This window comes from Chiroxiphia lanceolata, chromosome 4 (assembly GCF_009829145.1).
Source record: "Chiroxiphia lanceolata isolate bChiLan1 chromosome 4, bChiLan1.pri, whole genome shotgun sequence".
NCBI lineage: Eukaryota > Metazoa > Chordata > Aves > Passeriformes > Pipridae > Chiroxiphia > Chiroxiphia lanceolata.
In genome coordinates this window covers 49,468,292-49,485,817 of record NC_045640.1, presented here as the reverse complement: position 1 = coordinate 49,485,817, position 17,526 = coordinate 49,468,292, and the positions used below count along the sequence as shown (strand labels likewise).

The following is a 17,526-nucleotide window of genomic DNA, read 5'->3' as shown; positions in this document are numbered from 1 at the left end:
AATTATTACTAATTTTTCCCTTCCAGGGACTTTTGTGTTCACTTACAGAGTTTTCACTTGCTACTTGATAACTTCTCTTTGAAAACTTGCTACTTTTTTGCAGCTATTCAGTGAAATTCAAGAGACACTATTTAGCCCAAAAGAGGCACCTGCAGGCTGCCTGCCAGGTTTTCACCCTGTGCAGCCCACTCCATAATCTGCACAGGCAGCGTTCTGTGCCCGAGCAGGGGCACAACTTCTCTTCATGCAGGATTCTTTGGTGACCACATTAGGGAGCGACAGGGAATCTGACAACAAACCTCACCAGTTCCTGAAATCAGGAACTGAAATCCCTTCAACCTGACATGCAGGACCGCAACAAACTAAGTTTTAATTTTGGCTGTGGTGCTGGGGAATGTGCAGCTGCCAGCCCTGGCCACAGTTTAAAGGCTGCAGATACGGAGCTGTGAAGAAAAAAAGATAACACCACCGATGACCCAAGTAATGCCAGGGAGGCAATGGCAGTGGGGCACACTGCTCAAGAAGCACAGTGAACACAGCCTGGGTGCTCATTAAAATAGCAGGTATTTCAGGATGCCCAGGAAGAAGTTTAAAGCCTCCAGCTTCAAAACAGCCGGCACCTCCTTGCAAACCACTCTTCCCACCAGAGGCTGCCAAGAGCAGGGCATGGACATCACTGAGGCCTCAGCAGGTGCCCACCATGCAATCCTAAAAAGCCGCTTTCAGTTCCTCCCATCCTCATGGTAAACAACAAAGGCCCCAACCACACCGGTGCCAGGGGAGCTGGCTGAGAAGCCCTGGTCAGTGGTTCCCAGCGCACTGTGTGCAAGAGCCATGAATCAATGGCAGGCTCCTGGGAGAGGGAGCACCCCGTGCTGGTTATCTAACCGTGTTTGCACTGAACTTCTGAGAGGGATGGAGACAAAAGTGGGGGAGGCAAATAATGATGCTGAGGGCAAACAGTCTGCTTCCCTACAGGGGGGAGAGCAAACAGAAAACCAAGTGGGAAGATACGGGTACTGCTGCGATGGTAGGGAGGGAACATGAGAATTTTCTGACAAGAACATTTTAGGCTAATTTTCTTAGGCCCCTTCTTGCTTTTACTTAAAAACTTCAGTAGATTGTTTGATCCTTCATTGAAAGGCTGTGTGCGAAACACAGCCAGAGCCAGTACTAACACAAACTTTCTTCTTTCTGTACTGGCTTTAATTCTCTTATTTTCCCTTCCTCCATACACATCACGGTTTTTACTTTCTCAGACTTCTCATCTGCTTTCCTAAAAAAACCCAAACAAACAAAACAATCCCAAGAAACAAATGTTTGTAAGAGAGATGTCTTCCAGGTGAATTCCTGAAGTGAACTCGGGAAACACCTTCGCCATCAACTTCCTCTAAGATGCTGAGCAAATGTTGCTTTTTCAGGTCCTCGTTTGCAGAAGCCTCCTCCCAGACTGTGCCTTTGCTTTTGGGAGCAGGGTGGGGGGAGGTAGATGACACATGCACACACACACACACACTGTGCCAGCATGGGCACCAGGGATACCTCCCAGGAATCTGCCGACAGCCACTTAACGTGCTGTGATTTCCACGGGTCGTGTCCTCATGCTAGACTCTAGGTTGGGCAATTATACACAGAATTTACCTATTTCATGCTTAATTGCGCAGGCACAAACTTTTGCTCCACCCCCGAAACAGCTATAACTTACCAGTGGCACTTATGATACCACAAGCATTTCTCCCAGTCCTGGTTTAACCTCCTAGGCTCAAATCTCAGCCACTGGCTTAACCAGCCATCCCCTCCTGGGGGAACCCAGCAGAGGAGAGTAGATGCAGGTAACACAAGAAAGGCCAACATCAGCCCACAGCTGACTTGTGACCTACAGGCTCCGGGGCTGTGACACATTACCTCCAGAAATAAACACAAGGCTCACCTGTAGGCTCTTCTGCTGGCTGAACCAGAAAAAATAATCTGTCCACTAGACATTGGCCAGAAAGACTCATTTAATAGAGGAGGGCATTTTTTGTGCAATGAGCACAACTGTTTAACTATTCAGCTGTATTCACTTGCAGTCCTGGAGCCAGGGCTGGAAGACAAGTTTCACAAACCTACCTCTGAGATCTCTTTCTCCTAATAAGTCTGCTTGTGCCCCAAACGCAGGGGTTCTGAACTGGCTTTGATTAAGCCACATTTCCCGACAGAATATTTATTTTTCTGCCCCATTAGCCTGTACTACTCTCATTTACACGTATATCCCTGGAAAGAAAAGGAAATAAAAGGAAGGATTTAAAGTTTCAAAGAAGGAGGGAAAGCTTCCTACACACGAGCCCTTGAACCAAAAAATGTTTCAAGCAAAATAGTGTTTTGACCAGCTCTCCTACAGTCTCTTAATATTTCCTTATTACTAAGTATGAAGTCATCCTTTTACAGGTCACTCCGATAAGAAGATTATAGTTGCCAGTTATAAAAAAAAAGTGTTTGCAATAGTGCTGTCAAACTGTCTGGGTAGTTGCCTAATAAATCAGCATTTTCTCATGTTCTCCTAGTCGTCCAAGCCTTCCTTCTGAAGATTTACATCTAAAACAGGATCTCTGCACTATTATCTTAGAAATATCCTCAAAATAATTGAGATAGGAAAAAAAAGTCTCAACAAAAGCTGAAAACGCCACACACTTAAGAGCTAAGCTTTTTAAAGTTCTATTTCTTTTTTTCCTTTAAATCCGGCACAATTTCCTTTTCTCCCTATAGCAGAGGTATTTAAGACATGAAATAATGTGTGAGAGAGAAGGTTTTGAGGAACAAATTTTCCAAATCCCACATGCTCGGTTCAAACTTAAAAAATACGTTGAATTTCAGTTGCGGGAGGGAGGCAATTGAGCAGTAAAAAACAGACCAAAATACAGCCCAGCTAGTGTCAGAGGGCAGCGGAACAACGGACATTCTTCGAGGTAAATTATTTTAATTGCTTATGTTTTTCAAAATGTATTCTAGTACGTTCTCTGTATGGCTTATTTCCTCAATATCCTCAAAAGCTCTCCCCAGTGCCAGTTGGGTGAGCTCACTTCTCTTTCCATGTTGATCTCCAGCAGGCTGGAGGGGACCCAGGCCTCCCACAGCCTGCCCCACTGCTCTGAGCTCCCACATCTGACCCTCACACCCACCTGCTCTCCCCTGCCCCACTCCCAAAAACTCCCCAAGAGGCTGAACCTGCGTATACGTTTGTATTTGAATGAGGAGGACCTTTATGTGAACACAGGGACAATTTTTACACTTCTCAGGGGCTAATCCATGTGCAGGCATTGAGGGGACAAATCAGAGTCTCCCCCAGTTTGGAGGGATCCCTGCACTGGGTCAAGACCAGCTATTCTCCCGTTTCACCCAAACTTTCCTGTAAACAAGAGCTGTCAACCAGACCACAAGGAGTGCCACACCATGAAACAAGCTGCACAAACCCCATACTGAGGAGAGGGTATGGATGTGAGAACAAAACCACTTTGTAAAAATTAATTTGGGAAGATGTGCCACAGTGTTTTAAGGGATTGCTGCATGGGACAGAACATAAGCTGGTGACAGGAACCTTGCTCACTGTGGGGGCACATGGGAATGATACAAAACTGCAATGAAGGAAGTACAGGATGGGGGGTAGGGAATAAAGTGCAAGCAAAAACACAATCACCACTTTGTAACTGAGGCTTCCTAAACCTGATACAGCACCACCCAAACTTCAGAAACTGGAGACCCTCAACAAATCACTGGATTGTGGCATTTTAGCAAAGTAAACACATTTGCATCACTGGACACAGTTTATCTGCATTTTAGCACATCGGCAGGTAAAAAGCCTTCTCCCAGAGCGCAGTCTGCGCTTGACGTGTGCTGACACCTTTAATCCTCACCTCCATATCGTACTTTTTTTATGCTAGACAAAGCTTGCCAATGCAAGATTTGATAGGGATGAAGAAAGATCAAGGCAAGAAGATATGCCAAAACTGTGGAGAGACAACAGACAGTCACAAAGATAAGTCTCTGAGGCAGTTTTGAATATAGAAAAAGGCAGAAAATTGAAGAAATAGAGCCATATAGCATAGCTAAGTAACCAGTTACAGAGTGTTGGCTCTGAGAAGCCAGCGTCGCTAGGACTCCAACCCAGAAATACAGAGCCTACAGGAGTAGCATTTTAGAACTCATCGCTGTCCACCTCTGAGCCAACAAAACTGCCCAACAAAAGTCTCATGTTCCCTTTCCCTGTTTTTGAACATACATGAAGAATCAAACAGTTTCCAGACTGGTTTTCTTCGATAATGACTGCAGCCCCATCCAGACCTCTGTCCAAGTCAGCTAAGGGGGAAGCCGAGCTGCCATCAGGATCCATGGGATTTCAGCATCGTGCCTTTCAGTTCTGTGAAATCTCACTCCTTTTACTGTCACTGTGGGGTTTGTTGCAGCTCCCACAGTGTCCAGGTTTCTCAGAGTAGGGCTGTCAAGTATGCACAGTGCCTGGCATTGCACTGGATGCACAGCAACAGCTTGTTTCAAACTTTGAAGAAAGAAAGGAAAAGGAAGGGGAAAAAAAAGGTCACACAAACATCTTTCTCCTGTTCTTTGCCAACACAGCATTACTAGGGCTGCCTCGTTCCAGAAGCACACGCAGTTGGGCACCCCTGTTCATTTGAAGCACCAGTATTGTCAGAAGGTACCTCATGGCAAACACGTGCATGATATCACATGCTCCCAAGACACTGTTTCACTTGTCCTGGCCTGGGTGAAGTAGACCTGCCCGCTGACTTGTGCTGCACTGTTTGAAACACAGAGCTAGAATACTGAAAGTGCTTGGATAGACAGAAGCTTGCGGCATTAGCTGCCTTCTGGCTTGCCTAATAACTCCTAGCCAAAGCAATTCTCTGGTTTATGTGTCACAGCGGGTGACAGCAGTACACTTATTTTTTAAGTTAAACTGCCCATTTTATAAATCTTCAGTCACAGCCTTGTAACTTTACACTCATAATTTTTGCTGACTAAGCTCACGTTATTGATTTTATGCATCAACCTTACCTATATCCACAGCCAATAAACAAATAAACAATTGTTGAGTCAACCTTTCAGCTCCATGAAAGTGCTCTTCTACACAAGGGATTTGGTAACTTTGAAGATAACAGACAAAAATATTCTAGGTCCTTCTTCTCAAACTGAAGCACCAGCAAGTAACACCACCACCAGAAGCCACAGGAAGACCAGACACCTTTCCTCAGGCAGTTCAGATCACTTTTCTTCCCCTTTCGGAGAACAGGCAATCCCTGACTGATTAGCACAGTTGGTGCATGTGTTAACTCCCTACTGCACTTTTAGCTCAATCCCAAAGATTCAATGAATACGTTTTTATTTAAGTGCTCAATCACTTTCTTGCTGAGAGGACAGATTCCTTTGAAGTGGGAAACCCAAACTAAATAAACATATCCACAAGACCCAAGTCTCAAATAGAAGCCACTGGGTTGCTAGATTAAGTTATTCTGAATGTAATTTTCTTAAGTGAATCTAGTGCTTATGAAGGGCCAGAGCAACAGAGACACTAATCCCAAAGCCAAGCAGCTGTGCCGCCTGCCACCAGTGTCCTGCAGAAAGGGACCAAACCCAATAGCCAGATGAGAAGAGTTGTGATGCCAAATACGCCTTATGGCCAAAACCAGCTTAGAGATAAATGCCTGCTAGCCAGGACAGAAGCAGTTTGGGGTGTCTGGGAGCCATTTACGCACAACTGGAGCATCACAGCGCATGGCTTCCCTGCAGCAGTGGGGAAGGACATGCACTGATGGCAGCCTGATTCCAGCAGGTCGAGGACGCACAGACTGCCCAGCTCACAGCAGCGTTTCCCTTGAACCAGCCACACGCTGGATCACTGTCCATCCACACGAGAGCAGCACGGGAGATCACAGCAGGACACACAACACATAGACCGCAGGCTGCAAAATCTTCAGTGTCCAAATCAAGAAGGACTCTTGTATGTTTGTCTTCTTGAGAGGTACAGTGTTTTGCTACCGAGAAAAAAAAGCACATGCCTCTAATAAGACTTCAGAAACATCACTGCAGCATTAAATTGCTTTTGTGTGGGTTATTTCCTTCCCATATCAGGAGGCGTTTTCCCTAACTATAAACAGAAGTTAAGTACTCAAGAGAAGCCAGGCCTGCGGTACCCAGGCTTTTCAATGCCTGCAGCCATGCAGCACAGCAACTATCTGGAAAAAGTCTTTTCCTCTTTTGATGCCTGAACCTGTGGAGCTTCAGGCTTTCTTCTTGAGCCATATCCTCCTTGGCACTTGCAGCCCATAACAAGCTATTCTTATTAACATTTTTTCTGGGCTGGGATTAAGTTGGAGAAGAGACAGGAATGACATTTTGCTTTTAAACCTCTTTAAAAAGTAAGTAGCAGCTCTACCATTTAAAGTTTATATTGAATTAACTCCTAAATATTTAGAAAAAAGGATATTTAGGACATAAGCATACACACATACTGCTATACAAAAGCTTCAGCTTTGATGATTTGTAATGGGTGGAGTTTTTGATAATGCCTCCGCTGAAGCCACACACATGCAACTCTTGCCCCTGCACTGAGACACCAGGAGAACATTTTCTTTTCCCCTTGCCCATTCACAGTTAGATAGATTTGCTAATTGCATCAACCTGACAAGGAGAAGGCAGCAAAAGCAGAAAGGGTGTTTTCTTCACTGGTATGTGCCAAAGACCACAGTAATGATGAATTACATACGTAAGACTCTATCTGGATAATGCCATCTTATCACGAGCAACCAGATCAAGCTTCAGACAAGGACAACCTAGAGGTACTGTGGTAACTTCTGCCCCCTTTTCCAAATGGAGGATTCATTTCATTAAGTGGGAGAAAGCACCACCAAAACTCAGCCCACAACCATTCACAGCTTGGGTTTGTGTTTCACAGATTTGTATCTTAGACTGATCAGCTGTGATGTTTGAGTCAGAGCAGCTGAGAGACGTGTTTGCAGCAGTGAGATCCCTCTATTAGCACTGAGCAGATTCCTATTCTTCCCTGGTACTGGCATTTAGTGCAACTCACTGAGCTCCTCAGAAAATAGTGTTAAAATTCCTCTCTGGGCAAACTGCAGTAAACTCCATCAAGTTCTACTTCCATAGAGTCAGGAAGCTTTGTGCTCCTCTGTGCCTGATTTCAAAGCTATTTAAGGAGCTAATTTGACATCATTCAACTGGCAACATTCAACCTCATTGAGAAAAGACATGCACTGTGCATGGTGAAGCTGCACAGCTCCAGTCCTGGGTGAGCTCTGGCTTGTCAAGCCCCTCAGCTGCCCGTGCAACCGTTTCCTTAGGCACAGGTCTGAGGTTGTGGCGGGAAGAGGTCTGTGACAGGACCACAGCTGCCTCAGGGCCCCAGGGCATCCTGCTCTGATGCCATCTTGGGAATTAGTGCAAAGCTTTCTGATGGCTGATACAGGAGCAGGAGCCGAGCCCCAACATCAGTGCTGTGAAACCCTATTTCATGTTGGGCCACGGAGGTTTCAGCTGACCACAGCTCCCAGCAATTCCCTATAATTGCATAGTCAGAAGAAGCGAACTCCCATGAAAAGGCAATATAATGAAAAAACAGGTTTGTATCCTTCTGCAGCTCCCATATATTCCCCTTGGGATCCCAAAAATTCCCCACAAGTGAGTGAATCAGCCAGCTTTCAGAGGGACAGCAAGATGTAGCTAGGGAAACAAAACCCTCTTACTGAGGCTCTATAGAAGAGAGCTATTTCTACTGTTTTTGCTATTTCTACCCTCATTCTTCCTTCTGACCATATTATTCTCATGATTTCTCCTGGGATGTTAGCTCTTCAAGATGGGAACTAACTCCGTACCTCCTGCCATGTAGAAGCACACAAGGAATATCCAAAATTTGGGTCTAGGGAGGTCCTGAGCTGTCCCTAGCATTCAAACTCTCTCAGCAGAATTCCTCCATCATTTTCAAACACATATGCTGTTTTTGCAAGTTGCCATAAGATGTTTATATGTATCCTCCGACCTATTTAACACATCAGCAGGCTACAAAGAGACAGTTGAGCCAGACCCCCAAGAACATATAAGAACAGGCAAAAGAGAGGTTGCAGAAATCCTCTGTCTTTCCTTAGGAAGTTTAATTCATGGGGAATGAGGGAGAAACAAAGACAAAATTATTTTCTGGATGAATTTACAACACAGAGAAATGATTCTCCTTCAGTCACCTCCTTTGTTCCCACGTTCCCATCAAACAGACGAGAAAGGTTTGCCACCCCAAAACTAGTCTTGTTAACCAAAGAGTAAGAAAAAACCCACACGTTAGAAAACAAACAGCTGTCTCCACCTCCCATCTTCAGTACCCCCATAATGCTGAGAAACCACTAGAAGATATCTCGAGCACACAGGATGCACATTCACCAGGTGTTACTGTGGTTTTAGTACCATCACATGCCACTTCTCCTGCAGCCACCCAAACCAACTGCTTTGCTTTTCCACTTACCCCGCTATCTGATAAGAATACATACTGAGGCATGAGGCTTGTACCTGAACTTGTAATTAATGCTCTCCTGTTCCTACAAATACAACTTGCAAGAAGTAAATCAGCTGTCAGGAAAATAAGAAATTTTTTAAAAAAGGGGGGGGGGAAATGGGGAAGACAAGACACTCTAGCAGGCTTTGGAAGATTCTAAATCCTTGTCATACACTCTCTTCCTTCCAAAAGCTGCACTGAAATTACACTTCAGTTTCCTTCTTCCATGGTTTATTAGACAAGTTGTGTCTGCCTATAGATTTGTACTTTTAATTTTACAAAGCAGGCTTGCAAAGCATTTGCCTTTTCTTTTTTTAAAAAAGGGCTTTTTTTGTCTCCCTACATATGCTGATGAAAGTAACTTTTTTCCCTTTCCAAGAAAGCTTTGCTCTCCCTCCTCATAGATGGTCCTCGTCCTGTGTCTGGATGACATTCCCCAGGGATGCATCCCCTGGGGTGGTTTGAAGGCAGCAGGTCCTTCCAAGGCGGAAAAAAGATTCAGCGCCCCGGGGCAGCTTTTTAATCCCGGCTAACACCTCCAGGCAACAGATGCATCAACAAGAAGCGTCTTTGTCATGCAAATAGCAGGGTGCAGGTACACACCACGCACAAATGGCTGGGGACTGATACCCCAGGGGAGACCTCCACTTCCAGTGCTTGATGATCTCAGCTGCTCTTTGCCACCCCCCCAGCCCCGGCACGTTGCCCTGAGAAGGGGAGTCAGAGCAAACCTTCAGGGCGGCGGTTGGGACCCCAACAAAGGTGAGCAGCACCGTGGTGCTGGAGCTGTGGTAAGCCATGGAGCGAGCGAGCATGTCATCTCCTGGATGCGGCGTTTTGATCTTGCACGCATTAAAACTCAACTGTCAGCTAGGAGACTAACAAAGATTATAGTTCAATTAAACAAAAAAATTATTTAATAACTCAAGCGTGTAGCCTTGTGGTTAAACTGAAAGAACTCCAGGTTTATGTCAACATTGCAGCCCTGCAACAGCACTATTTTACTGAAATAGTAGTGCTGCTCTGACATGCAAGAGCAACATTGAACTAAATTAGCCCCTCGGATGTTCAGCAGGCAGCTTTAAAATTAGAAAGAAGATGCATTTTCCCCCCCTTTCTCCCCTCCAATGTACCCACAAAGGATAGTTCCTCAAGTACCTGAGACCAGAGCCTCTGCAAGATGATATTCTGAGAGCATTAATGCCAGATCAGTAAAGAACGGCAGCCCCACAGCACACATATGTGGAGAAAATCCTCAGTGAATAATTAAATTGGATTTTGTTGTTCAAAGCCATACACCAGCACTCGGGACTTTCTTAGGAAGGTAACACGGGAAAGAGGGGGTAAAAAAAAGTTTCCCGGTCCTCAAAAGGGCAGGTTTGAGTCTCAATGCCCTCTTGAAAACCTGCATCCTTTTCCCCGCAATACAACCGAACAGAAGTTGTTTGCAGAACAGCGTTTACGACAACAAATAACAACAGACCATGGTCATCATGCTAAATGGCTGTAGGCCTCTGAACTGGAATTTATACACAAAAAACCCCAGAGCTATAGAAAGTAACATACTGCATGAGTTTTTGCATCTTTCAAATGCAGTGGCATACAAATAGGGCAGATCCATGTTCTTCCCAGTGCCAAAGTACCTTGTCATTCCGATTCCAAACATACACTAATTTAACATGTTTTACTACTGCGAAATTATCAATACAGATCAGGCCCCCTTCTTTTTTGTTTTTGAAGTCAAATGCCACAACCCTGAATAAAAATCAGGAACACTGGAGAGCAAAACAATGCCTGTTATTTGACAGAGACCTCCAAGTAAAAATCTAAGAGCCAGTAAGAGGGAAAACTGCTTTATCAGAGGGAAATAACAGTATCCAGGTTCTTATATCACAGCACACACAACAGCAGTGGCATTTTTTTCAGCAGGATGCCTACAAGCAAATTTTTTCCCACTCCACTCAGATTGTGCTAATATAATTTCCACAGCTCATTTTAACATTGCCGCTCCACTGTTTTATATGTATACCAAGAGGTTTACAAAAACAAATGGGAATTGACTGTCCAAAATTAAAAGTACATTAAAATCTATCAAACACGCATCTACACCAATGGAAACAGAGGGACCAACCTGGAAGAATCAGTGCCCGCCACAACGTAAAGGAAAGCTGTAACTACTGCATCATGGTTGATATTAATTCCTAAACGACCATTTCACAATTTGTGGCTGAAGATATATAGAGCATGTTTCAAAGCAATGCTGCCAGACAGATAAAGCCTTTACGCAGACCAACTGACGGCAGAAACAAATATCAATCAGCAGAGAGCAATGCCACATCTGAAGGTAAAAAAAAAAATCCAATCTTCTCATCTTTCTGACATGCAACTTTAGCAGTTCTGCTTCCTTGATTTTCCGCAACAAATGAAAAGTTAAAGCCAGAAAATTCATATCTGTCCCAGTCACTACAAAGACGGCATTTACATCATTCCACCACACATTACCCTACAGTCGTAAACCAGGTCTCCCCCCCAAGAAAGCCTCTAGTCCTGTTCAGATACATTAATCTCAGCTTTTCCACCGTCATCATGACCAACACCTCTAAGAGCTCTCAAACTTCACTGGACAGAGGTTCTGGACAGCAGAAGCTCAACCTTCACCGTAACCGAAGCTACCCAAAAAACCCCATCATGAAAAGACTCTGCAGACCAAACAGGAGGAAACCCAGCTTGCCAAAAACAGTCGTTGGAAGAGATAACTCACTGTTCTGGGGATGGGTGGCGACAGAGATCCATTAGGCATGTATGGGTCGTTATTCATATTTGGCATCATGATATACCCAGAATAACCAGAGTATGATGGTCCCTTGCTGTATAAGCCACTGTCTGGATGCTTTCCTATGGAAGACGAAACAATGATTACATTATTCCCCACATATGCATTTCTTGTGAGTTAGAGCACTTAAACAGGTACTGTGTATATAAAAATGTTCTGCATGCAAATGTTTCCTTACTCATGGAAATTATTGCTGACAGAGAGCAGCCCGAAGCAATTCGTAATAACATTTTTTTAGGAAGAGTTAATTCTTAAAGGAGCAAGTACTCTCAGTGAGGAGTTTATAATACAGAACCAGCCTCAGAGGAACCAAATTATTTTGCTAGTTTCCATTCAAATCAAGGTAGAAACATCAGCAATGACATCACATTTCTCAAAGAGCAGTTTCCCCCAATTTTGTACATGCCTCTAGGATTTGTGGATTTAGAAATATTGCCAGTATGGGTTTCCAACATCACTGTTAGGAAAGGGAGGATAGGGCGGTGATAACTAGATGTAATAATTTCCTTCTCTTACTGAGCCACTCTGCAGCAAACAATTCATTCTGGCTACGCTCACTGGGAACAAATAAAGGGCAGAGGCTGGCTTGGAAGGAGATCCGAACAATTTGGGAGGGGGGCTGTTGAATGCACATGGCACTACAGTCAAGAGGGAAGCTAAGAGAGGGAGGCTATGTGGTAGGAAAATAAAGTATTTGGGTCCAGGTCCCGAAAATGGGGGTGAATAGGTCTCCCATCTCTATGCCCCTTCACAATGATACTATTTAAAAGTGAGGTTTTAAGGAGATGCAGGGCTGAAAAGAAAACTATCCAGAGCCGAGCACCTCTCTCTCTCACTGCCAAAATGCTGTGACCATGGACATCATTGCTTTTAGGCTGTTTAATGACAAATCTGGAGGAAGACTGCCACAGGGTCCTGCAAAGCACCAGGACTGAACTGTATCTGTCTTCACATGGAATTTATGATTTGGTTTAGCTTGTGATAATAAGTATTTAATTTTAAACATAATCTCCCATCCTTCACAGCACACATTCTTTGAACGCGTGTCCAGCTTCATAAGTGACATTCAATGAATTCTGTTATTTCCTCTGTCCTCCTCAATTAAAATTAACCAGCTGGTTCATTAAAAAAAGCAAGAGGTCTGCCCATGCTTAGATATGGAAGAGGAGATTTAAGTGACAGACTTTGGTTATGGGGAAAAAAGAAGGCTTTCTGAACACAACTCTGCACTGTATGAGTGAAGAGATAGGTTTAAGCTGATATCCTAAAAATAGTTCTTCAGTGAAGATCCATTTGGCCTACTTATCAGTTTCTAAACAACTGAAATACCATTTGGTCACTCAAGATAAACATGCTACATGTTCATCTCAGTTTTAAATGCGCTTTGAAAGCACTCTGGCATCCCTCTTCCCCAAAAGGTAGTAAATTTATGTTTCCCATAAGAAACCAACTTGCAGTGTAAGGACTGTGTGGACGATCACAGAGGGACTAATAAGACTAATATTGCCTGTCAGGACTGCGCGCTTCTCACCTTCCTCGGGGTGCTCTCTGCCTTTATCATGGTAGGAATCCTGTGCTTGAGTCTGTCTGGAAACCTGATCGCAAGGAATCCACCGTCAGAAATGAAGAAAAAGAAGAAAAGTCATTGTATGGATGCTCATTTATCGATCACAGCACTACAGCTTCTTGAAGCAAGAAAAAAGTTAGAGCATGAGATAAACATCTCTCTTTTTCCTCTTAAGTCTCTTGGAAGGCAACTGTACTAGAAACGTTTGTGTATGTGATCGTTTTATGAAAACGTGAATAACTGTGGGGCTTTGCGAAGCCCTTCTATCAGAAGCATCCTGCATTTAATGAAAGGGGCTAATTTCTGGAAAATATTTGGAGCTTTGGAGGTCAAAAGCTCTTGGTAAAGAGATACCAAAAATAATAACAATAATGAAAATCAGGTTGCCCTCCTTACCATATCTTTAGGAAAAAAAGTGAAAAAAATATTAAAATTAAGCAAAATTTTAAAAAAGGCAGGTTCCCCGCTCGTCCTGAAGTTGTTTTAGCGACGGGAAGTTCTTCCCAAACAGTTTTATGCAAATCCCTTAAAGAGTTTACGGCTAATGCTCCGACCCCGCTGATTTTACTGAAGAAATTTCATGGCTGCTTGAGGTTTAATACCACCGCACCGTCGGGGGACTCGCGGCAACTTTCTCATCCCGGGCCGAAGCGCGGAAGGGGCCACCCCCTCCAGCCCAATCTCGGGCGCGGAGAGCGACCGGCTACGCTCGCCGCACCTACAGAGACGGGAGTTGGGATGGGATTATTTCCTTTTTTTTTTTTTTAGGGGAAATTTGGGAAACACGATTTTCCTCAGTGCCCCGCCGAAGCTCCCCCCCTCCCTCGCGGCGGGGGCCGGAGCCCGCCGGCATCCCGCGACCCTCCGCTCCGCGCTGCCCCGCGGAGCCCCCGCGGCCGCGCACCTCGTGCCCGTTGGCGCCGGGGGCGATCTCGGACTCGTTGACGAGAGAGGACTTGATGTCGGCCAGGTCACCCTCCTCCTCGGGGTGGCTGATCTCGGCGAAGATCTTCTCCTTCTGGGGGTCCCCCTCGTCCTTGAAGGGGATCATCTCGTCGGTGGCGCAGAGCTCCGGGTCCCCCCCACCGCCCCCGGCCCCCGGCAGCTGCGGCATCCTCACGGCAGCGCGGCGTCTGCTGCGGCCGCCGGCCCGCCGCGGGAAGGGGAGCGGGAGGAGCAGCGGGGGGAGGAGGAGGAGGAGGGCGGAGGAGGAGGAGGAGAGAGGAGAAGAAGGAGGAGAGAAGGAAAAATCCCGTGAACTCCTCGGGGTTGCTCTCGGCAGCTGGAGACCCCCGCCTGTCCGCCCGCCCCCTCGGGGCCGAGGTACCGCGGCTCCCGCACGGCACAGACCCCGCGGCGACCCTCGCCCCGACGCGCCGCACGGCCGGAATAGATCGAAATACAGCCGCTTGTGTCCCGACCGCGCCGGGGACCGCCCCTCAGGAGACCCGACCCCCTCTTCAACCCCCCGGGAGTCGGGCTCACCCCTGGGGGTGAGGGGATGCGGTGGGGAGCGGAACCCGCCGAAGTTTGGCCTCCGACTGAAGTTGCCACCAACCCGGCGGGACCGAGTTAAAATGGCTGGGGGGAACCGGGCGGGGGGAGGGGGCGTCCCGGGTGAAGGGGACGGCGCTACCCGCGGCGCGCACCCACCGGGCCTTTGTCTGCCGCTTCGTCCGCGGCTCCGGACACGGCTGGGCTCGGCTCGGCGGCACCGCGAGGGGCGGGGGGCCGAGGAAGAAACAGCCCCAGGAGGGAGGGAGGGAGGACAGGAGGGAGGGATGGAACGGGCGGGGAAGTGCCCCCCCCTTTCCCTCTGCGCCCGCGGGCAGGGGAAAAAGTTGCCGGCGCGGCGCCTCCGGCCGCCTCCGCGCTCAGCGCCCGGCGCGGGGCCTCCTGCCGCAGCCGGCGGGCGCGGCGCCCCTCGGGGGGCGGCGGTGGGGCGCGGGGCGGCGGCGGCGCAACTTCAGCATCGCTCCCGCCCGCCCGCTCTCCGCCGTCGGGGCGGGGCGGGGGCGGCGGAGATGAAAGAAGCCGCCGCCGTGACTGACATCGCGCCCGGGCAGGGAGGGCTGGGCAGCGGGGGCGGGGAGGGGGAGAGGAGGCGGTCGGGGCCAGTGGGGAGGGAGGAGGAGGGAGCGGGGAGCGGGTGCGGGGCTGCCCCCAGGCAAACTTTGCTCTGGCTGCCCTGAGTAGCCTCTGTGTGTGTCCGTGTGTTTGTGTGTCCTTGTGTGTGTCTGAATGCACACGTGTGCGTGTATGTGCGTGTCCGCGCCGTGGGGGCTGCGCCGGGACGCTGCCGCTTCTCTCCGTCCCCAGCCAGGAGCCCGCCGAGGAGGGCACAGGCACTAGCCGCATCCCCGGGAAGGGCGGATAGACCTGCTTTCTTTAGGGCTGCTTTGTTGAGCCTTCCCAATCGCCACATGGCGCTGCTCCGGTGTGGGAAGTGTACGAGGGATTGCCCGAGCTGTGCCCGCGCCCGCTTCGGACGAAGAGCAGAATTAAGACATCCCCACCTAATCCAGCAAGTGCCCGGCAGAAAAGTAGTAGCCCCCGAGAGATCGGGGGGATATGCTTGTCCCGGTTTCAGACGGGTAAACGGATCCAGAGCATAACGGAGATTCATCCCTCCACCCCGTCCCGTTCCTCCAGCATCGTGCTGTCCCGTTAGCTCCCGGCTGCCCCGCTATCGCCCTGCTGCGAGCCACGAGTACAATAATAATAATAAAAAATCATCCAGACAAAAGCAGGCGCTGAGCTTGGGAAACGTCAGGACCCTCAACTTTTATTTTGCGAACGCGATGGGCGCACATTTGCGGGAACAACTTCCCTGATTTAGCGTCGCAAAGGTGCGCTGGTGCTTTGCACATGCACCGTCAGGTTGCTAAACCTTCAAGAATCGGGAGCCGAGAGGAACGGGAACTTGTGGATGCTCAATCCGTTTTCAGCAGATGCTGGGTTCGGCGCGGCGGCACTGCCGACCGGGACACAGGGCGAGCTGAGCCCGGCTGCCCACGCCGCCGCCCGCGGCTCTGCATCATCGCCCACGAACGAGTAATTAATATCCAGCTGAGAAATGAGACCCTCCAAACCCCGAGAAAGGGAGCAAGGTAGTGAAAAACGGGGGATGGACTTGCCAAGTCGAACAAGTGCGTGAAATAAATAATCGAGAAAGAAAGAAATTAGAAATCTAACCCCTGGGAAGGTACTTAATTGTGCAGTGCTCCCCGGATGCAGGGAAACCCCCTCTCTACCGGAGGCGGCTGGAGAGAGGCGATGAGGAAGCGGTTGTTTGGAAAACGACAGACAACTCGGGGATGGTTCGTGAGCGGAGACGCACATCTCCTCATCCCTCCCTCCCCTCTTCCCTTTCCTGGTGCTCGGCGGACACCGGACACCCAGGCTGGGCGAAGCTGCTCCGGGACGGTCCCGTTCTGAAAAAAACCCCTGCGACGAGAGGCTAAACGTTGCAACCCGCTCCCCCGACGGGGCGGCGTGCCCCGGGAGCAGGCACGGGTCCCCGCCGGAGAAGCCGGCAGGGCGGCCACTCGTCTGTTTCATTGACGGGTCCCTCTTCCAGCCTCCCCTCCCCTCCGCCGTTCCTTCACGTGGGCTGGACTTTTTCCGGGATCGGTTTTTGGTGGAAAGATTTTGAGGGCAAAAAAGCGCCGGGATGGGGGCGGCGGGACTGGGGCGGGGGGATGTGTGCGCGTGGAAACCGTAATGATTTATGGTAAGAAGATAAACTCCGGAAACCTCAACTCCAACGTCAGATTCGACTGGAGACAATTCAGAGCTGTCGCTTTACTCGCAGTTCGTGGGGCTCGCAGTTCGAAGGGGTGCACGGCCGGGGGAAGGGGGGGGGGAGCAAGGCCCGGGTTAGGGGGGCGCCCCACGGTGGCCCCGCTCGCCCCCGGCGGGACCCCGTCACTCTCCCCGCGCCGCCGGCAGCGCGCCCGCAGCCCTGCCCGGCACTGGGCTCCGCAGCGGCTACCGCGCCGTTTGGTGCTTTAACAGGGTTTATTTTTGCGCGTTAGGTGTTCTTTTATTTTATTTTCATTTTAGCGTGGGTTTGTGTTTTTCCCGTGGTTTGGGTTTTTTTTTTTTGTTTGTTTGGTTTGGTTTTTAATTATTTTTGGACGGGTTTTGCCTTTTTATTATTATTATTTCGGTCGTTTGAGGGGGTTTTGGCGTTTTAGAGGGGGTTGTGGCTTTTTGTTAGTTGGGTTTTTCTGCATTTCAGCGTTGAAGGCACCCGCACTTTGAGCACTCCCCGACGGCCATCCCGGCTTGCCAGTCTTCGGGGGGGGTGCGAATAGGGATAGCAAAACCCGCCGTCAGCTCCGGGGTAGGTGAGCTCCAGCGGTCGGGGCAGCGGGGATGAGTCCCCTTAGAGCTTTAGGGGGGCTGACCGGGGAGAGGGGGAACGGGGCTCCCAAGGACGACCCCCCCCCCCCCCCCCCGGGCGCCAGCAAGCTGGGCGGGGGGGACACACGACACCCTCGCGTGCGAAGCAGCGTCCGCCGCCGGCGCCCCTATATAGGGGAAGGGCGGGAGGGGGGCGGGGCGGCGGCGCCT

The 17,526-nt window shown here is 48.8% G+C and overlaps 1 protein-coding gene across 5 annotated transcripts in view; it reads right to left on the bottom strand.

The window, feature by feature from the left end:
- The window catches only part of LEF1 (lymphoid enhancer binding factor 1), a 70,462-nt gene extending 56,397 nt beyond the window's left edge, over positions 1-14,065 (bottom strand). For 4 of the 5 annotated variants that reach the window (XM_032686433.1, XM_032686431.1, XM_032686435.1 and 1 more), the window contains exons 1-3: positions 13,853-14,065; positions 12,913-12,976; positions 11,310-11,443 (exon numbers count right to left, since the gene is read on the bottom strand). In XM_032686433.1, the coding sequence (XP_032542324.1) occupies positions 11,310-11,443; positions 12,913-12,976; positions 13,853-14,062 (408 nt within the window). In that variant the 5' untranslated portion in view covers positions 14,063-14,065. The remainder of the gene's footprint in view (positions 1-11,309; positions 11,444-12,912; positions 12,977-13,852) is intronic. The other variant, XM_032686436.1, reaches the window with a different exon arrangement.
- Between the last annotated feature and the right edge of the window lie 3,461 nt (positions 14,066-17,526).